This window comes from Quercus suber, unplaced genomic scaffold (assembly GCF_002906115.3).
Source record: "Quercus suber isolate HL8 unplaced genomic scaffold, Cork oak 2.0 scaffold_166, whole genome shotgun sequence".
Taxonomy (NCBI): Eukaryota; Viridiplantae; Streptophyta; class Magnoliopsida; order Fagales; family Fagaceae; genus Quercus; species Quercus suber.
In genome coordinates, this window is record NW_027069627.1 from 58,684 (window position 1) to 77,940 (window position 19,257).

Genomic DNA, 19,257 nt, shown 5'->3' on the forward strand with positions numbered 1-19,257 from the left:
CGCAACCGCGTTTAATAAACAAAGCAAAGCCCCACGCTCGAGACTCGTCTACCCAATGAAAAGTGCCGTTGACTCGCTAACAATCTCACGCGGCAATTTCCAGTCCAAGTGAAGACTTAATCATAGCTCCAAGCAGAAGCCCCCATACATTTCATGACAAATTGACCCAACCCAGTACAAGTCTCCATACTCATCTCAAAGAATCACCAAAAATTCTAGGACCCAAAATAAAAAATCAACTGTTCCGCTCGTCACCGTTTGTCACAATCAAAATTGAGAATTTTTTTTTTTTTTGTAGTATTAGAATTACTCGGAATCATTATCTTTGCTTCCCAAAAAAGAAAAAAGAAAAAAGAAAAAAAGAAAAGAAAAAAGCATCATTAAATTGGTACGAACATTAGAAAAATAGCACCACAAAATCAACCCCACTTTACATCTAATTCAACCCCTCCAACCACTTCAAGAGTTCACACTACTCTTTTTCATAAACTTTCTATTCTCGCCAAAGACTTCAAACTTTGTGACACAAAGAGAGAACAACAACAACTAGTCCATGGGAACCGAAACTTCATCGTAAATTACTCCACCTTACTACCTTATTATTTTTTTTTTCCTTTCTTTCCAAATACTATGAATTTTTGACCAAGCTCCAATTAGCAATTAATTAACCATATTTGACTGCAGGTTTGAGACGAGTGAGATGTTGGCAACGTTTTTAGCATCCACACCATTGCTATCGGAGTCATGGAGGCTCTGCAACATCTCCAACACAAGCACGCCGCGAGGTTTTCTCGCGGAGCAAATTGGAGATGTTGGGTATATTGCTTTCTCAGGCATCCAAACGGTTGGGAACTCGGAGGAACCCAGCTGCAGAAACTTGGTGCCATTGATGGAGAGCGACGGAAACGCCTTGTTCATCGCGCTGCACCGCCTCAACGAAGGCGAGGAGCCTGTCATGGTGCATGCAGGCCTGTTACAGCTCTTCCTGTCTATGCATAGCTCCACAAGTTTCCAAAACCAGGTTAGTTATTTCTGTTGTTGAAATTAAATAACTACTAGTTGAAATTTTGTATGCGATTGCGGGTGTATAATTCGGTAAATCAGAAATCTGTATTACCATGTAAATCAAAACAAAATAAGCAGAAATGACTTATAGGCCGAATGAATTCAGAAAAAAAAAAAAAAAAAAAAAATAGTAACCGATCAAGGCTAATGTTTGACCATTAACACGATCATTAATTTAAAAGACTGTTAGGGCCTATTTGGATTGAGTGTTTAGATGAAAAGGAGAAAGAGGGAGAGCAGAGGAAAATAGAGTTCAGTTGGCTAAAAATAGATTAATTTTGAGTTAAATTTGCTCTACTCTACTCTACTTTACTCTCTCTTCCTCCCCTCAATCCAAACAGACCATTATTTTCTTTGTTCTGAAGTTGGGCTTGATTAAGATAATTAGATTGAGTGCTATGTTTTCGCCATTTTTGAAGTGTGAGCATTTGCATTGTGTTGATCATCCATTTAGTATTTCTTCTCATTGAATTGTTAATTACATGCTGATATGTATTACATAACATTTCAATTTCATATGCTAATAATCAAATTAATTGGTAGTCATTATATATTTAGCGTCTTGATAATTTCTAAGGAACTAAAGTTTTAGCCATAAAAGACCTTGGCAGGTTTTTGCTTTTTGGTTTGTAGTCTTTGGACTATGCTGATAGAAGAGGCTTCAATGCCAACTGAACTAGGGTGAGATACTGATAAGTTTTTGAAAAAAATAAAAACAAAAAATGGTATCTGGGTCCAGAAGGGCTACTATAAATGGAAATAATATGAACCATGCTAACTATATTTCCCTCTATATTTTTACCTCGCATTACTATAATTAGGTTGCCCCAAAAGAAGATTTTAACGTTAAAATGTTAAGTAATCATCTAACACCATGAAATCATAAAGGTGTGAAAAGGGAAGGTTAACCTTGAAAATAGGAAAAGGGAAGGTGTGAAAAGGGAAGTTGTTAGAACGTTCTAACAACTTGAAAATAGGAAAATAATACGAATAAAAATAAAGGTAAAGAGAAGCACTATCTAGTGAAAGTGTGTGAGAAAAGGGAAGTAAAGATGTGAACTTGAAAAAGTTGATTTCTGAATTCTGATCCTCCAAGAGGACCCTCCTCACAAGATATTCTTTTCATATTATCCATATTATATAAAACGTGCAAATTAAAAAAAAAAATGGTGAACAAAAGACATACAAGAATTAATTATTTAAAAAGACTTTTAACTTTTGTTTGCATTGATATCTGAATAATGCAAGCCACTCATAAAAGCAAGGTTGGTAATGGGTAAATTTTGAGAGAGAGAGAGAGGCCCTATTATATTAGACAGCAGCCAATAAGACATTGAAATACAGTCAAGAAGTATCTAATAATTTTCCATCTAGGACAAGAGTCATATATTGTTATGTACTCTAAATGTCGTATCTCATCACCAAATTTCAATTTTCCTTTGAAAGCCTCTTGAAGATGTTGCTTGGTGACTTCCAAAGCTTGTTTTGTCCATGATCACCACATAAAGGCAAAAAATTGGATTGTATCTTTGTACCATCACATTTTTGGCCAAGTGATTGTCACAATTTTTATAGAGTTGTGACAAAAAATTTTAGCCATTGAGCCCAATTCGATTCTCTTTGTCTGTTTGAATTGTAGTTGGGAGGTCAAATTCAGTCTTCAATCCAATCTCTTCGCAGGAAAGAGCCATTTCTTCCGTGTTGTCTACTTCCATTTTTGTTTTTTTTTTTTGGGTGATTTTATTTTAGAAAGAATAACTATGAAAGGTTCCTTTCATTTTTACCCTTATTAATAATGCCACACATTAGTGGCCAATCTAATTGCCTGAAGAATACAAATTAATTAGGTGTAACTAGAAAGATAAAGAAGGATGGAGTCTGTTCAATTGGTGGATGCTCCCACAAACTTTTATTTTATTTTATCTTAAAAGAATGCTCCCAGAAACTTTATATGACCTTTGATTTGATTTGTGTTACAAACTTTATTAGTATTTTATAATAAATTCACATTGCTTTATATCCCCCCCCCTTTTTTTTTTTTGAAAGAACATGGCTTTATATCTTGTATACTGGTGGTGATGTGTGTGTTATCATCATTTATATATGTTACCGAATAAATTAAAGATTATTGGGGTGTAAATATAGTGTACAATTTCGAAGTTACTTGCTAAAAGTTTTATAATTTAACTCGTTGATATTTTTCAAAAAAACATAAATGATTCAAATCCCTTATTTTTTGTAACGGGTAATCATCAAATTTATCAAAAAAAAATTCAGCAGCTACTTCAATTTAATTTTTTAACTCCTATTTGGTACAAATTTTCTCAATTCCCCGTGCTTAATTTATAATTTTATATAATGGCCAAAAGTTTTTGATGGGTTTCTAAGACTTTTTCTAATAAACAAATCCACGTAAGGTGAGAATGGTAGGAAGTGGTATACTGAATGTATAGATACATGCGCACACAGATTCAGTACGCCTTAGAATTTCCTAATTAAAAATTTGAATAAAAATACAGTTGGTGGAGGAAGACATGGTAAAATATAGGTTTTAGATACATTTGACTTGATGCAATTTTTGTTAATGTTATGTTATTTAATCTTTTTTGTTGAAAATTTGAAATCATTTTTTTATTCCATTATTGTCTACTTATAAATCAATAAATATCACATATATAAATGGTTAAATTTAAGAGATTTTTTTAATAAAAAAATTTGATTAAATAACACAAATTATGAGTTTATAGATAAGATAGTGACTAATAGTCTGATTAGAACAAAATTGACCGTACATGTTAAAAACAAAAAGAACATATAACACAATGATAGAATTTTAAAAATATTTTATTTTTTAATAATATAAAATTTAAAAAATATTTACATAAAGTATAACTTTATTCTAATATTATGATCAAAACTTATCAAATTTGCTAAATTTGGTAGCATGGTCAAATTACAAGCATTGGTTTCATTCACCAAAAAATGCAACTCCTTCCTTGGTAGTGTATAAGTTTATGTATTTTCTTATTGTGATTAAATGGATTGCTTGTGGTTGATTATTTATTTAAAGCATTAAGAATCCCTTAATTAATAATGGAGTTGATTTTTGGTGTCACTATTATAAATGTAACAGTAGAAAAATTCTTAAGTACTTTTGGAGTATGAATAAATAATACTCCATTCTTTTATATTCATGATAGACTCACCATGAATGTGAGAGAATAAAATATCATTCTCTGTGCTTCAGAAATATCTAAGAATTACTCATAACAGTGATATAAAATTCTCTTTCTCAATAACGATGCTAAAGATGGTACAATTCCCACTTTTCTTTGTTTTTTTTGTACGAAATTCAAGATTATTATGCAGTCTATGTGCAACGTTATGGAATATTTTCTCAAAGAACAAAAAATGTCATGAAAATTCCAATTTTAATTTTGTCTCGAGGGTCAAATAAAAACAAACCAACAAGCGGCGACAAATAAAAATTATAATTGTTCACAAGAAAAGAAAAGAATTATTAGTGTCGGCGATCCCCTTTCGTGCCGTTATATGGCACGTAAGTGGTGGCCACCAATTACGTGGTTATGTTTTTTTTCTTTTTTTTTAAATTTATTTATTCTTAATCTTAAGTATTGTTTGGCTGGGGCCACTTTCCACTTTCCAGATTAGCCTCTTCATGGTCTTGTCTACACTTTGAAATGGTGGAAAAGTTAAGCTTCGAGGAAGCAGAAGCAATTTTTATAGGGTCTAGATAATACGTGTCCTTATGATACACATTAACCATTCATTTTAAAAAAAATTATAGAAAATTAAAAAAGTTATCAAAACAGTTAATTATTTTTTTATTTTTCTATAAAAAGTTTCTTAAAATGATTTACATTTATGCCTAAAAAGAATTATTAGTGTTGACGATCCCCTTTCGAGCGGTTATCATTTTGTATTTACTTGATGCCATGGCACGTAAGTGGTGGCCACCACTTACGTAGTTATGTTTTATTTTTTTTTTTAATCTTAAGTACTGTTTGGTTGGGGCCACTTTCCACTTTTCAGATTAGCCTCTTCATGTCTTGTCTACAATTTGAAATAGTGGAAAAGTTAAGCTTAGAGGAAGCAAAAGCAATTTTTATAGAGTTCAGATAATGCGTGCTTTTAGGATACACATAAATTATTCACTTTAGAAAATTTTTTATGGAGAATTAAAAAAGTTATCAAAACAGTTAATTATTTTTTCGTTTTTTCATAAAAAATTTCCTAAAATGGTTTATATTTATGCCCAAAGGACACACGTTAATAAATCTCATTTTTATAACCAATCCTTTTGAATTTTACGAACACTTTGTTAAAATTATTTTCCATTGTAGTTACTATAAACTTTCTTCTTCGATGCCCAAGTTGTTATTAATGTATAAACTTGGTAAAGTACTTTTTTTTGGTTATATAATTATTTATTTATTTATTTTTAGGTTGGGCAATAAGCCACTAACAAAAAGAAACCACCCACTTTGAACATAGAGAAAATTGATTGACCAAGTGCTCAGTCGGTGGGACTTTTGGACCAAGTCAAACGCAATTGGAAATCTTATTAGCATTTTTTTTTTTAAAGGAAATCTTGTTAGCATTCTAATAATTGTTTATCATCAAATTCAATAACTTAATCTCATTACATAAAGGTATATTTTTCTTTTTATGAGTTTCTTTTCATTATGTTTTTTTTTTCGTTATGTTTTGTATGTTAAATAACACATATTTGGTGAGACTAAAACTTAGTGTATCCAGCGTAGTGTAACAAGCAATGGAAAACATTGAAAAACGTTAGAAGTTGTTTGCAAAATAAATTATATATATCAGGCCAATCACCTGATTTAATGACCCCTTTCGTTCAAATTGCTAGAAGCATAATAATAAATATTATGAAGAACTTTTATTTTTTATTTATTTTTTTGAGAAGAAACATTGTGAAGAACTGATTGGTTCATATGGTACTCTTCCCTTAAGAATACGTGATTCCTTAAGCCCACCTAATTTGATCGTGTACATGTCACCTGCAAAAGCACATATTGATCTAGAACATCATTATTTTATTACTTTTATATATATATATATATAAAACTATGATATAGTCAAAGAACTTGAATCACACGCTTTGGTCAACTTTTGCTTCCCACGTGTTATTAATACCGTCATGCATTAAAAAAAAAATACCGTCATGCATTCATTCTTGACTTCTCTCATTCATCTTTTGCGGCTCTTCATTTTCCCTTGCCGAATATCACCACTCCAATTAATATTACAAAATATAGGAAGTAATTATTAATTACCCATTCAAAGAGGAAAACGATTACCACAAAACCTGGGAAAATTCTTCGAACCAATTAGGTGGCGATTGATGAGATGTACTTTTAGTAGCATGATTTATTCAAATAATACCCGTTGATGGTGTTACGAGCTGTTATATAATAAATTAGAGGAAATTCTTCCAAACCGATTTGGTGGAAAATTTTGATTTTTTCAAATGTCTATGCAGTTGGTCATTAAAGTAGAAGCAATTAAAGTATAATACTAGTCCTACTTTATGCTAAATCTATTAAAAACAGTTAGAATCACCCTTCAAACTGGTTGGAAGGAAAGTTCCGCTAATCCATTACGTCGTAATTATATTCCTAACTTTTACAGAATAAGTAAATTGTTCCCAAGTTCTAATTTTCTATGGTTATTAATTGCATGATTAAGCCTCATGTAAGAAAGTTAAAACATGCAAATGATTTCTTCAGATGTTGGCACTAAAGGAAAAAAGCAAGTCAATTGTCATCACTGGCCACTCTCTAGGAGGAACAATTGCCACACTTTGTACTCTTTGGCTCCTCTCTTACTTCCAATCTATCTCTTCTCCCTTACAAGTGCTATGCATCACTTTTGGCTCTCCAATGCTTGGCAATGAGTCACTTTCCAAAGCTGTCCTTAGAGAAAGATGGGGTGGTAACTTTTGTAATGTAGTCTCAAAACATGACATCATGCCAAGAATGCTCTTTGCTCCTCAAGCATCTTTTACTCAGCTACATTTCCTGCTGCAGTATTGGCATTTGTCCATGAATTGTCCTCGCTTTGGCATGCTTGCCCAATTACACGACGAAGATAAAGCAGAGATCTTTCGCTTGGTCTTGTGTCATTTGGAAGTGATAGCACAAGCAGGAGAAGAGGTAGCAAAAAGTTTATTTTGGCCACTAGGAAGCTACTTGTTTTGTTCTGAAGAGGGAGCAATTTGTGTGGATAATGCTGTGTCTGTTATCAAGATGATGCATTTGTTGCTTATGACTGGTTGTCCATATAGTTGTGTTGAGGATCATCTCAAGTATGGAGATTATGTGGAGAAAGTTTCTCTACAGTATTTGAACCAGGAAAGCTTCATGCAAGCAGATATTCCTGAGTCAAGCTATGAATCAGGGGTTGCTATTTCACTACAGTCCTTGGGGATATATAGCCAGGTAGCGCATTCTATCAATCTCAAAAATTTCTCCAAGTGTCATATATTTTAGGAACTGAAACCATTCATATTATTCACTTCAGCTCCATTACAGGTACTCCCTAAAGGTCCCTAAATTTTTTTCTGAAACAACATCAAATATGACATGGACGAGTAGCTTTAGTTTTCATTTAGTTCAAAAGTCCAATCATTATCTGAATACCACATCAATATGTTCAGAGTGGTTCCTGAATATGTTCAAACAGAATCTTATTACCCTTGCTTTGAGGTGAATTGAATTGACCATATTTCCTTTTATTTTACCTATAGGAAACAGTTGCCAGACCTGTCAAAGACTGCTTGAAGACGGCAAGGCGAATGGGTCTCAGACCAAACCTGAATGCTGCCAAGCTGGCTGTTAGCTTAGCAAAAATTAATCCATACAGAGCTCAGATAGAATGGTATAAAGCATCTTGTGATGAGTCTGATGACCACATGGGGTACTATGATTGTTTCAAGCTAAGGGATAATTCAAAAAAGGGCGCTAAAGTTAACATGAACCGGCACAAGCTTGCTTCTTTCTGGAATAATGTCATCAAAATGTTGGATAACAATGAACTGCCTTATGATTTTAATAGGCGAGCAAAATGGGTCAATACTTCACAGTTCTATAAACTCCTGGTTGAGCCATTGGACATTGCAGAATACTATCGGACAGGGATGCACCGTGACAAGGGCCATTACTTGAAGCATGGAAGGGAGAGGCGGTATGAGATTTTTGATAGGTGGTGGAGAGAGAGAAAGGTAAGTGTGGATGAAAATAATAAGAGGAGCAAGCTTGCAAGTTTAACTCAAGATTCATGCTTTTGGGCAAGGGTGGAGGAAGCAAGGGAGTGGCTTGATAACATTAGAAGTGAAAGTGACCCAAGAAAGCTGGCTTTTCTTTGGGAGAATATTAATGCATTTGAAAAGTATGCAAGGAAATTGGTTGATAATATGGAGGTTTCTAGAGATGTCCTGCTAAAGAATTCAAGCTATAATTTGTGGGTGGAAGAATGGAGTAAATTGAAATCACAGCTGAAAAAATTCTCTCCTCAGTTTCCAGATTATGTGAATGGGGAAGTAGTTCCTTAGTGTACAATTCAGCAAGTGACCCAAGATAGCTGGCTTTGGATTCGGAGAATATTGATGCATTTCAAAAGCATGCAAGGAAATTGGTTGACAATGAGGAAGTGTCTACAGATGTTCTGTCAAAGAATGCATGCTATAATTTTTGAGTGGTAGAATGGAGTGAGTTGAAATCACAGCTGATGCAATTCCCCGAGTCTCCAGATTATGTGAATAGGGAAGTAGTTCCTTAGTGTATAATTCAGTATAACAATGCATTGTAGCACATTTTGATACAATGCTAATTGTATCTTTGGCAGTGCATATTGTGATACAATGCTAATTGTATCTTAGGTACATGACTTATATTTATTAGGTTGTATATCTTATGCAGACTCATATTTATTAAGTTGTATATCTTATGATTCTTATGCAATAATATTTCTTACCCCCAAAAAGCTGTATGAGCCACCACGACAGAGAAGCACTTCCATACTTGGGCTGTGACCAAATATTTTGGTATGTGCTTCTTAGTGGGTCACTACATGTAGGATAAAATTCAATTAGTTTAAACTTAGCTGTTGATTTTATTGGCTTTCCTCATCTCTGGCACTCCTTGCCAAACATGCACCTGGGACACCAAATTCACTTTCTGGTAGAAAGAATTGCAATGCCAGATTATTCTTGCATCTTGACTAAAGTGACCAATAAGATTTCTTAGTGGCGTGACTGGACAATCTGAAATTGGTAATTACAAATTCACATTGACCAGTAAATTGGGAACTCTCTTTTTTGGTAAACATTTATATAACAAGGAGTTCATGGGAAGAATTTGAACAAAAATTTTCAATACAAGAGAGAAGTTAAACCTTTCCATTCTGACCATCAATATTCCTAACAGGTCCCTTAAACCATTTTCTTGCATCCAACATCCACCTCAATACAAGAGAGAAGTTAAACCTTTCCATTCTGACCATCAATATTCCTAACAGGTCCCTTAAACCATTTTCTTGCATCCAACATCCACCAAAACATTATTAGACCCAAACCTACACCCAATGCCACTGGTGCATAATTGAAAGTATTCCAAGTAATTGGATAGTAAGTTGGCAAAAGGAAGACTGAGCAGGTATAACAGATCCACAAAAAGGCAACCAAGCAAATTGGCCTTCTTGCTTTGCCCAAATAAAATGGCCCAGGCTTGAAGTTTTTCTCAGCCATAACCATTCTTGCGAAGATTGGAACTGCATAGCCGCCAACCCAACCAATTGTACATATGGATGTTATGGCAGTGAAGACTACATTAACTTTCAAGATTGGAAGTCCAAGAAGAATGCATATGGCTGCACAGAGCCACACAGCATTTGAAGGAACTTTGTGTTTTGGGTGCACTTTTCGCCAAATGGATGAAAAGGGAATTCCTTTATCCCTTGACAGAGCATATACCTGAAGGATAACATGGTTCAGTGAAATGGTTATGCAGAAATATAAACAGAAAAATTCTAAGAGATAGTTCAACATGGATATTGCTCTTGACATTTCTAAAAATATGAAGTCTAGAAATTAGATGTGCATACAAGAAAGTACAGTTCAAAACTTCTAAATGTTTTTGCATTTGCTTCTCTTAACAATGTAATGATTTCACTTAAGTATAAAATTGGAAGCTCAAGGTCTATTGTTCATAACATAGTTCCTGTGCAGATGGACAACTTGAGATGCTATTGTTCACAGGATAACATTTATCCAGAATTTTAATCTTAATTGTAAGGAAAACATGCAAAACTGAGGCTTAGCAGCAGATATATGGGAGATTCCCAATGGTAATGCATGTAATGACATACTTCGCGTGATTTATATAAGCTGGCACAAGGACTACAATAGAAAGTTATTGCTAAAGTTCACTTGTTTTGCCGCTGCAAAACAGGTGTTGGTAGTGGTTCCCAAAACTCAAGCTAGAAATGAGCCCTCATCCCCTCCAAATCCCCATTCTTCCCAATGCAAATAATAACTATGTAAAAAAATGATAGCTGCTTACCACTCTGGCAGCACTAGTAGTGATTGAGAGCCCCCCAAAGAAGAATGAACCCCATATGATAAATAGTAAAATGATAGCTCCAGTAGCACTATGATATCTACCATGGAATGCATCATAGAGTATTTGAGCTGGCACAAATGTTCCAGCAGTTTCATTGGTTGGATCATATAGGTAGCCAAAATCCTGAGTGAAAAATTGCAAAGCATATCATATAAGAAAAATATCCAGAGAATAATTGGAAAAAAAGAAGGTAATGACCCTACTAAAAGACAATATAAAAACATACAGTGTACGTGGACCTCATTGTTACTCATATCAGAAAGTGAGAAGATTATGCTACACAATTTGCATTAATATCATTGCATAGTAATTTCTAGAAGCAGCAAGTACTTATGACAAGAGGAAGATTGAATGCAACTTTGAACACCCTCACTTTGTTGTTTATGCTACTCCCTCCATCTCACAATAGACAAAACTTTTGAAATGACACAGTTATTATCAAAAAAGGAAAAAAAAAATATAGTAATGTTCCTAAAATATCCTCTAATTTATATTAGAGGTGGCATAACTTTTGACAAGAATCCTTTCTGTTTTTTGAAATAAGACGAGGGGAAAATAGGAAAATGAACTTCCATTTTTTGAAAGTTTCATATATCTTAGGATGACCTAAAAGGTTAAGGTTATCATCTATATTATGGGACAGAGGGAATATTATTTAGGGCCAAAAAAATGAATAAAAGAAATAGAGGAATTGAAATAACTCATTACAACCAGAGTACTGAACTTTGCAGTAGTGTCTGATTACTTGTTTGGAAAGTAAGGGCCAAAATCACAGGCTAAAATTAGTCATCATGACAAATACCTGAATGCTGAAAGTAAGGGCCAAAATATAAGCCCATCCAAATATTGAAATGATCCCGATGCTAGAAAGAATTGCAATAGGGCCATTCTTGTCTGCCCCTCTGGTTTCCTCAGTTAAATGTGCAGCAGCATCATATCCATATAATGAGTACTGGCTGACTAGAAAAGATAGAACGACTGCATAAGGTTTGCTTGATATTCCAGTTGTCCCAGGTGCCACTTCAAAATTCGTGAACACATATGAAGCAGATTGTGTAGTCAGTGCTACCAAGGGCAGCATTATAACAATAACCGTCCCTCCAATGACCTGAAAAAGGGATTGTAACCAAATGTTAGAACTGAAAATATTACATATCACATGTTAATTATTCCATAAAAGTTGATGTAGAAATTGGAAGACTAGGTTCTGCCAGTCAGGCTTACTGAGCTGGATGAGATTTTCTGATTAGAACTCCATTAATTACTAATGCCTAACTTTGCCGTGATAGAGACAGCCGGAAAGAAGATCTTTTTTAGGATACACAAATAGTTGGAAAGAAAATCCTGGGAAAAGAATAGAAACTTACAACCATTCCATCCCAGAAAATTTTAAGATTCCATTTCCTCAATTTTGGAAACCAAATAAGGCATGAGGTCATAAAAGCCCACTTTAGGATTGAAGATTTGTCCGTATGCCACTGCAACAGGCCCTAATTGACTAGTTTATGATTGTTTATGTATCACAACTAAAAATCGGACTAACTTTTCTGATTTTTTGGGGCAATTAGAAATGCTATTAATTTTTCATGCAGATAAACTTTTAATTTCTTTATCATTTTGGCTTACAACCAATTTTTTACTTCAGTTATTTTTGTATTTTGATTTCTCTTCTGGTAATGACACTATAGTAGAGGAATGTATATAATTTAACTGCTATAAGATAAATGGACTTTGACACTACTATATAGCTTTTTCTGCACTTCAATCGCTTTCCAATTTGATTAGTCTCCAGCATAGCCAAAAAATTTCTTTAAAAGGAAATGGAGCATAGGTGATGCTAGATTAGGTTCCCATAAACAGGGATGAAAGGAAAAACTCTTGGGAAGAGTGAAAATGATTGTATCCTATGTTTGCTCACTGTCTCTTTTTTTAACACCATTATCTTGATTATCAACTAGAGTATAAATGGTTCACATCTTGATTATCAACTAGAGTATAAACTGTAAAAGGCATACAAGCAAGCTTATATAGATTATACCTGCCACCATATTGAAATTATATCGATGAAGGCAATCACTTCCAATGCAAAAGTGTTGAGAAATGCCCATATAAGAGTCAGGGCTATGTACATGCATAGAAATAACCATTTAGGAGCCAAGTACCCTCCATCCTTATTTGTGCCAGTGCATAATAAAATGATACTTTGCATTGTTTGTGATCCTGCATAAGCCTTCTCCACCCAGTTAGGGAAAAAAGAAGTTAAATACGATTACCAATTTACCATATACAAAAAACATTAATAGACAAACTCTATAAAATATTTGGAATAAAGGTACCTGTGTGCCTATGCCAGCAATGAGCCCTATGGTCTCTAGCCAAGCACAACACCATGATGCAAATGGACCCCATCTGGGGCCAGCTAAATGGGCAGCCCAGAAGTAAAGAGAACCAGTAGTCTGTTTAACACACAACCAAGAGAAAGTCAGTCATCTAAAACTTCAGCAAAATGCATTCATAGCCATTATTAAGGAAATAATGATTTGTAATAGATATTAGCAAGCCAGGAGAAAAAAAAAATGGATCATATAAGGTAGCTCTAACAATGTTGCTGAGAAAGCAGGCTCAAAACAAGTTTTTGGATGTAAAGACGGAAAAATTTACTTTCTGCAACAAGATTACTTCAAATTTAATCTTGAGTTGTATTTCTCAGAGATTCTCACTTATCTCCCGAAACTGGTTTAATTGCTATCCTCTTTTGACTAAACAAAGTAAAACTTTTATGAGTTTATCTGTTGTGTTGGGCACTGAACATGGATCGTTAATCTTCCGATCCATAAACATGTTTCTTGTAAAATACTTGCAACGTGCATAAAGCCAAAAATTTGGTTTTCACTCAGTAAAGATCATACATTGGACAACTATTCTCTTGTGATGAAAATAAGAAAGCTACTTGATTTCTCAACAGGTTTAAGTTGTAACAAGGTCATGGTCAATAGAATTTAACATGGCTTTGGAAATTTTGATGCGAATATCATCCTCATATATTCTTTTTAATTTTGATTTCCATAAAGGGAACATCAAGTTTCAGTTTCTAATAAGCCCATCAGTTGCATCATGTTTCTTTTGTTATGCTTTTATAGATATATCCATTTGGATAATGAGCAGATATTAAATTCAGGAGCAAATGATTAAATAGAACAAATCTCCATGGCAGTTTTGGTCACTATATTTTGACCATGTTTTCAATTTGGTCCTCAAGTCTTTATAACTTCATTTTTGTCCTCATATTTTTAAACTTATTGTCATTTAAGTCCTTGCCATCATCTCACTTACCAAAAAAAAAAAAAAAGTAATTTTAAGTTAGCAGTGCAGTTCATTAATCACGTAGGCATTTTCTGTAAGCGAGATTATGGCATAGACCAAAATAATAACAAGTTTAAAAATATAAGGACCAAAATGAAATCACAAAAACTTCAGGACCAAATTGAAAACATGGCAAAATATAGTGACCAAAAATGTATTTTTGCCTAATATTTTCAAATAGTAATATTTAAATAAATAAATGAACAGGGGAAGATGGAAAGGTACTAACTGGGAAAGAGGAACAGATCTCAGCCATTGCAATTCCAACAAACCAGGTGAAGAATGATACTACCACCCACCCCCAAACAAGACTTGCAGGACCTGCATATTGAAGACTTGAACCATACAGGGGAGTAATCCCAGTGAAAAGTGTCATTGTTGAAAACGATATTGCCAGTGTTTTGAACAAAGTCTGCATCAAATTAGAGCAACCCTATTAGTAAAAGTCTATATAGGAGCAAATCAAACAAGAAAGAAGAAGAAAATCCATGCAATGATAAAAAAGAACTTTGTAAGGAGCAAAAAAACAAATACATATAGTAGTAAGATAACCAAATAAAGGAATAGTTACCATTTCTCTTCTGAGTTCTTGCTTGTAACCCAGCTCATTGAGCCGCTTCTCCCCAGAATCCATTTCTGGGATTTGTGGCACCTCAGGCTCCTGTTGGTGGTTCCTCATGATATCAAAGATATCACTTGGAAATTGATCTCAAAGATGGTTTAACAAATATGAAATATAGAGTAGAAAGAAAGAAAGGGTTTGACTTATAAACTTTCGTGTATTCAGCTCTAGAATCTTTAAGGATCCAGCTTTGGGAAAAGAGGGTGTTGATATATATATATATATAAGTCAAACTGTTGCCAAGTTTGAATTCTCGTTAATTAGTTCCCTCCAATAATAGTTTTAATAACACAACTGTCAAGTGTTCTATTTGATTATTTTCCCATACGCTTCTTAGTTCACATTCTTGAGTTTTGCGTGGTCTACATTGCTTCCCAAAGTAAAATAAAAGCTGCAATAATAAAGTGTGCCGTTTTTAAGAAATTACTATATTCTGCACATACTGCGCCTCACTCTCTCTCTCCTAAGAACAGGTCCCATGCATAAGAGTATAAGACCATATGTGAACTCTTATATGAAGAGTGTATAATACAATTAAAAAAAAAATAGCTACCCAATACACAAAACTTAAACTTCCACTTTTGTAGGGATTAAAAAAAGTCATGATAGACAATCTTGCTTTACATATAATTATTTTTTGAAAAAGCGATTTTTAAACTTAAACCTGTAACATGTCACTTTTAGTAATCATTATCAATAAATGACAATTTACTACATGTAAAAGACAATATCTTTTCACATCACAGTGGATCTTATATGCAACTTTTACATTACAGGAAATATCAAAGAGAGAACCGGAAATCTCAAAGATGGAAAGATTCCAAGAGTCTTGAAGAATATCTCCATTCCAATGGAATCCAGGAAGTCCAAGATCGCGGCCAATTATCTTGAATAAATATCTCATCTGATCTCATCATGTGGTCAGCTTTGAATTTTTAACGGGCAGGAAATAATATGCACGCAAACAATTTGACTAGTTGCAACTTGCGATCACTTTCATTTGTTAATAAAACATCTCCCAACATTGGTTAAGATTTTTATTTTTTATTTTTTATTTTTTATTTTTAGAGCAGTTCGAACTCTTTCCCTCCTTAGACCCCAAACTTGCTCAGCCGACTACACCTTAATTTTTATAATTTTTATCCCTTTTGAGAATCCTTTGTTGTAATCATATCCCAATAGATCATGGTTGACGAAGATCTAATTAATTAAGTTCCTAAGTGACAATTCAAGCTTACAGTAAATAATAATTTTCAAAATTATAATAACACAAATACTTTCATTTTTTTCACCTTAGAAAATTTAGGCAAAATAATAAAAAATATATATGCAAGAAGTAATGAGGATTGATCATACTTAGCATGGAATAAAAACTTCAAAGAGTTCCAATATAGTTACCGGTAGGATTAAAAAAAATGATATATTTCATGAACATAATGAAATATATAAAATAAAAAAAATTATAAAGTTAAATAACCTTGGAGAGGAAAAGAGAACTTGTAGCTTTCATTGTAGGCAACCTTAAAGTATACAAATATTTATAATTTTTTTTTCACTGATTTTATTTAAGAAATAATAGAGTTTGAAGTTAAACTCTAATATAAAATCTCATCAAATTACTCCCTATGATCTAATCTCAAGTTGTTTGAAGATAAATAAGAAAATAAAAAATGTTGAACAGTGTGATAGATGAGACCAAATTGATATAGGTCTTTAAGATAATGAAATAGTGCAAACAATTAAAATCATTTTTATATATGTGCTAATATTTTTTTTTAAGTTTTACATTTGTTGAATGCAGGTTGCATATTTTGTTAAAATATTTTTGTTATTTTATCCAAAGAAATTGATAAGAACAAACAAATTGTTGTTTTTATTTGGAAAATATTGTAATTTGGTGTAGTCACTTGTCGCAATTACAACTTTTAAGTCCAACGTTTATTATATAATAATATATGATATATAACATGATATTATAACTAAATTCATTCGTCTCATAAAGCATAATGAAATCATACAGATCGGGTTTTTTTGTTTTTTGGTTTTTTTTTTTTTTTGGGGATAACTAAATTCATTCGTAGGGGGGGGGGGGGGTGTTGGAATTCACGTGGGAACTCATTGGGTCTTTGAGTCTTAAAAGGATTAGAAAATGAAAAACAAAATTACTTAATCGTTTTTGCTTTTCCTTTTCTTGTTCCTTTTGAGATGTAAATGAAGTCAAACCAACCCCATCAAATTTAATATTAACAACATGTGGCATGAATGAATTTGAAATTTTGGGACTTTTTTTTTTTTTTTTGAACTAACACAAATTGTTTGAACGCTATCAATTCGTTATCATGCCATACTTTTCACTGGTCCGCTTCATTAAAAAGAGCTGGCAAGAATCTAAGTTATCTTACTCAGCCGTGTGGGAACCAGAATTAAAAACAGAATTAACTAAAGCTTGCACCCTAAGACCAAAAATCAACTTAGATTATCTTTTATTTATTTTATATCAACCTATGGTGTCCGTTTTTATGATTTTTGCTTTTTATCATTAGATTAAGACAAAAGACATCAATCAGTTTTTTATGTAGACAAGATTAAACCCTAGATTTATTATTCAACTAACAGAGATTTTACTAATTAAGTTAACTGTAACCTACAAACATCTTCCTAATCATGTTGTGTTCCAAAAAGAAAAAAGTATACTTTTTGTCTCAAGATGACCACCTAATAATTGCAGAATTTGTCAAACCTTTCTCTCAAGTCGTGAGTTTCAGTTAACTTAACTGGTAAAGTCTGTTGTTTAGCCTCAAATAACTAGTGAAGTTTATTGTTTAGCGAAGTCTATTGTTTAAATTATTGTCGTGAGTTTCAGGATTTGACTTCACTCAAGTCTATTGTTTAACACAATATACTAATTGACTTCACTCAAGTCTATTGTTTAACTGAAACTCAAATCTTGAAACTCACAACAATAGACTTAACTGAACCAATAGAGTTTTAGTTAACCTCAAATAACAAATTTGAGATTCAAATCTTGCCATCAACAAAAATCAATTAATAGCTTAGCCTAATAATAAATGTAAATATCACAGAGTGGACATCATAGGTTTAAATTTATTGTATCAATAAATAAATAAATAAAAACCCTCGTTCTCTCTCTCTCTCTCTCAAGTCTCACTCGGTCAGGAAATTAAATTCTTTAAGATATCTTCATAATCATGAAGGAGTAGAATGCATAAACAAAAATGCATTAGTGATTAGCCATAACCCTCAAGACATGGAAAACAGACAGTAGCGGAGCTACTTAAAAATCATGAAAATCCAATATATATATATATATACACACATATTCATGCACCATGACTTGAGGGCTGGGGCACATGCAAAGCTCCTTCGATTGGCTTGAAGGTGCATTGTGGCAGAATATAGAACATGCGATATTGCTTAATTCTGTTGCATATTATGTCAGAGCATTGGTGGTAAATGGTAATTACTATATAAAAAAATGACTGGGTCAATTTAATAGGTGTCCAAATTCCTAAGTTATTCGATAAGGAAGTATTTAATGTATTAGTCAAGCTGCAATCATATTTCTATACTTTCATGACACACAACACAAGTGTCTCACCATTCTTTTTCTATCTCGAACTCATAATAAGTAAAAGTATTTTACTATATTTAATGTAACCTTAACGGTTACATAAGGACACCCATTAACAAATGCCAAAAGAGAGATATCAAAATACTGGTGATAGTTGACACTCTCATGATTTCAAGGGGGGAAAAAGTATAAATCAAAGCATGCCATTCCAGTGTTACTGGGATCTCTCCTCATCTTATGCCATTAGTCAACTAATTAAGCCTGATCAGAAGGAAGTGGATGCCACTGATTCATAAAGTCTATATGTTATTATTGGGGTGGCAAAATCAACCCAAACCCATTTGCCCACCCAAACCCACCCACTTAAAATAAACCCAAACCCACCCAATTATTAGTTGGGTTAAATGGGTATTAACCCAATTAAACCCAATTAACACTAATGTTTATTGGGTTTTAATTGGGTACCCAATTACCCAACCCCAAAACTACTAAAATTACCAAAATACCCCCTCAACCTTAGCCATTTTTAAAGATAAGTTTGGGCGTGGTGATCAACGGCCAGCACCTAAGCCTGTCAGCCCACTCTCTATAAATGTATTGTTTGGGCTTGTTGGGCTGAAAACCCAACACTCAATTCAAATTGGCCCTTACATATATATATATATCATATTATTATTATTTGTGAAACACATTCATTTTATTATTTAAACAATGCATCACGTAAATACACTGATGGTAAAAATATAAACATTGAGAAGCTCAAAGGCCCAAATCCATCCATTCTCTCTCTCTCTCTCTCTCTCTCTCTCTCTCTCTCTCTCTGTTTTTTTTTTGGGGGGGGGGGGGGAAGATTGTTTAATCTAAAAAACTCAATTAATATTAGTAAAAATATAAAAATTGAAGCTCAAAGGCCCAAATCCACTATTGTCCTTTAATTTTTTTTAAATATT

At 33.3% G+C, this 19,257-nt stretch overlaps 2 protein-coding genes across 2 annotated transcripts; one reads left to right on the forward strand and one right to left on the reverse strand.

Annotated features, from left to right (window-relative positions):
- The first annotated feature begins 406 nt into the window (after positions 1–406).
- On the forward strand, positions 407–9,093 carry LOC112032821 (lipase-like PAD4). Its single transcript, XM_024065593.2, has 4 exons — positions 407–573; positions 685–1,021; positions 6,840–7,550; positions 7,859–9,093. Exons 1-4 carry the CDS (start codon positions 554–556, stop codon positions 8,660–8,662), a joined length of 1,872 nt encoding a protein of 623 aa, XP_023921361.1. The 5' UTR covers positions 407–553; the 3' UTR covers positions 8,663–9,093.
- Positions 9,094–9,407: 314 nt separating this feature from the next.
- LOC112032812 (amino-acid permease BAT1 homolog) lies at positions 9,408–14,919 on the reverse strand. The gene is made up of 7 exons (XM_024065585.2): positions 14,665–14,919; positions 14,323–14,505; positions 13,067–13,186; positions 12,769–12,960; positions 11,533–11,838; positions 10,671–10,853; positions 9,408–10,081 (listed from the first exon to the last, which is right to left on the reverse strand). Exons 1-7 carry the CDS (start codon positions 14,770–14,772, stop codon positions 9,590–9,592), a joined length of 1,584 nt encoding a protein of 527 aa, XP_023921353.1. The 5' UTR covers positions 14,773–14,919; the 3' UTR covers positions 9,408–9,589.
- Positions 14,920–19,257: the final 4,338 nt, after the last annotated feature.

Coding starts and splice junctions, on each gene's coding strand:
- LOC112032812 (XM_024065585.2), bottom strand. CDS start 14,772: ATGAGGAACCACCAACAGGAGCCTGAGGTGCCACAAATCCCAGAAATG. Junction 14,506..14,664: donor AAGAACTCAGAAGAGAAATG/GTAACTATTCCT, acceptor AATTTGATGCAG/ACTTTGTTCAAAACACTGGC. Junction 13,187..14,322: donor AGATCTGTTCCTCTTTCCCA/GTTAGTACCTTT, acceptor TGTGTTAAACAG/ACTACTGGTTCTCTTTACTT.
- LOC112032821 (XM_024065593.2), top strand. CDS start 554: ATGGGAACCGAAACTTCATC. Junction 574..684: donor ATGGGAACCGAAACTTCATC/GTAAATTACTCC, acceptor ATTTGACTGCAG/GTTTGAGACGAGTGAGATGT. Junction 1,022..6,839: donor CCACAAGTTTCCAAAACCAG/GTTAGTTATTTC, acceptor TGATTTCTTCAG/ATGTTGGCACTAAAGGAAAA.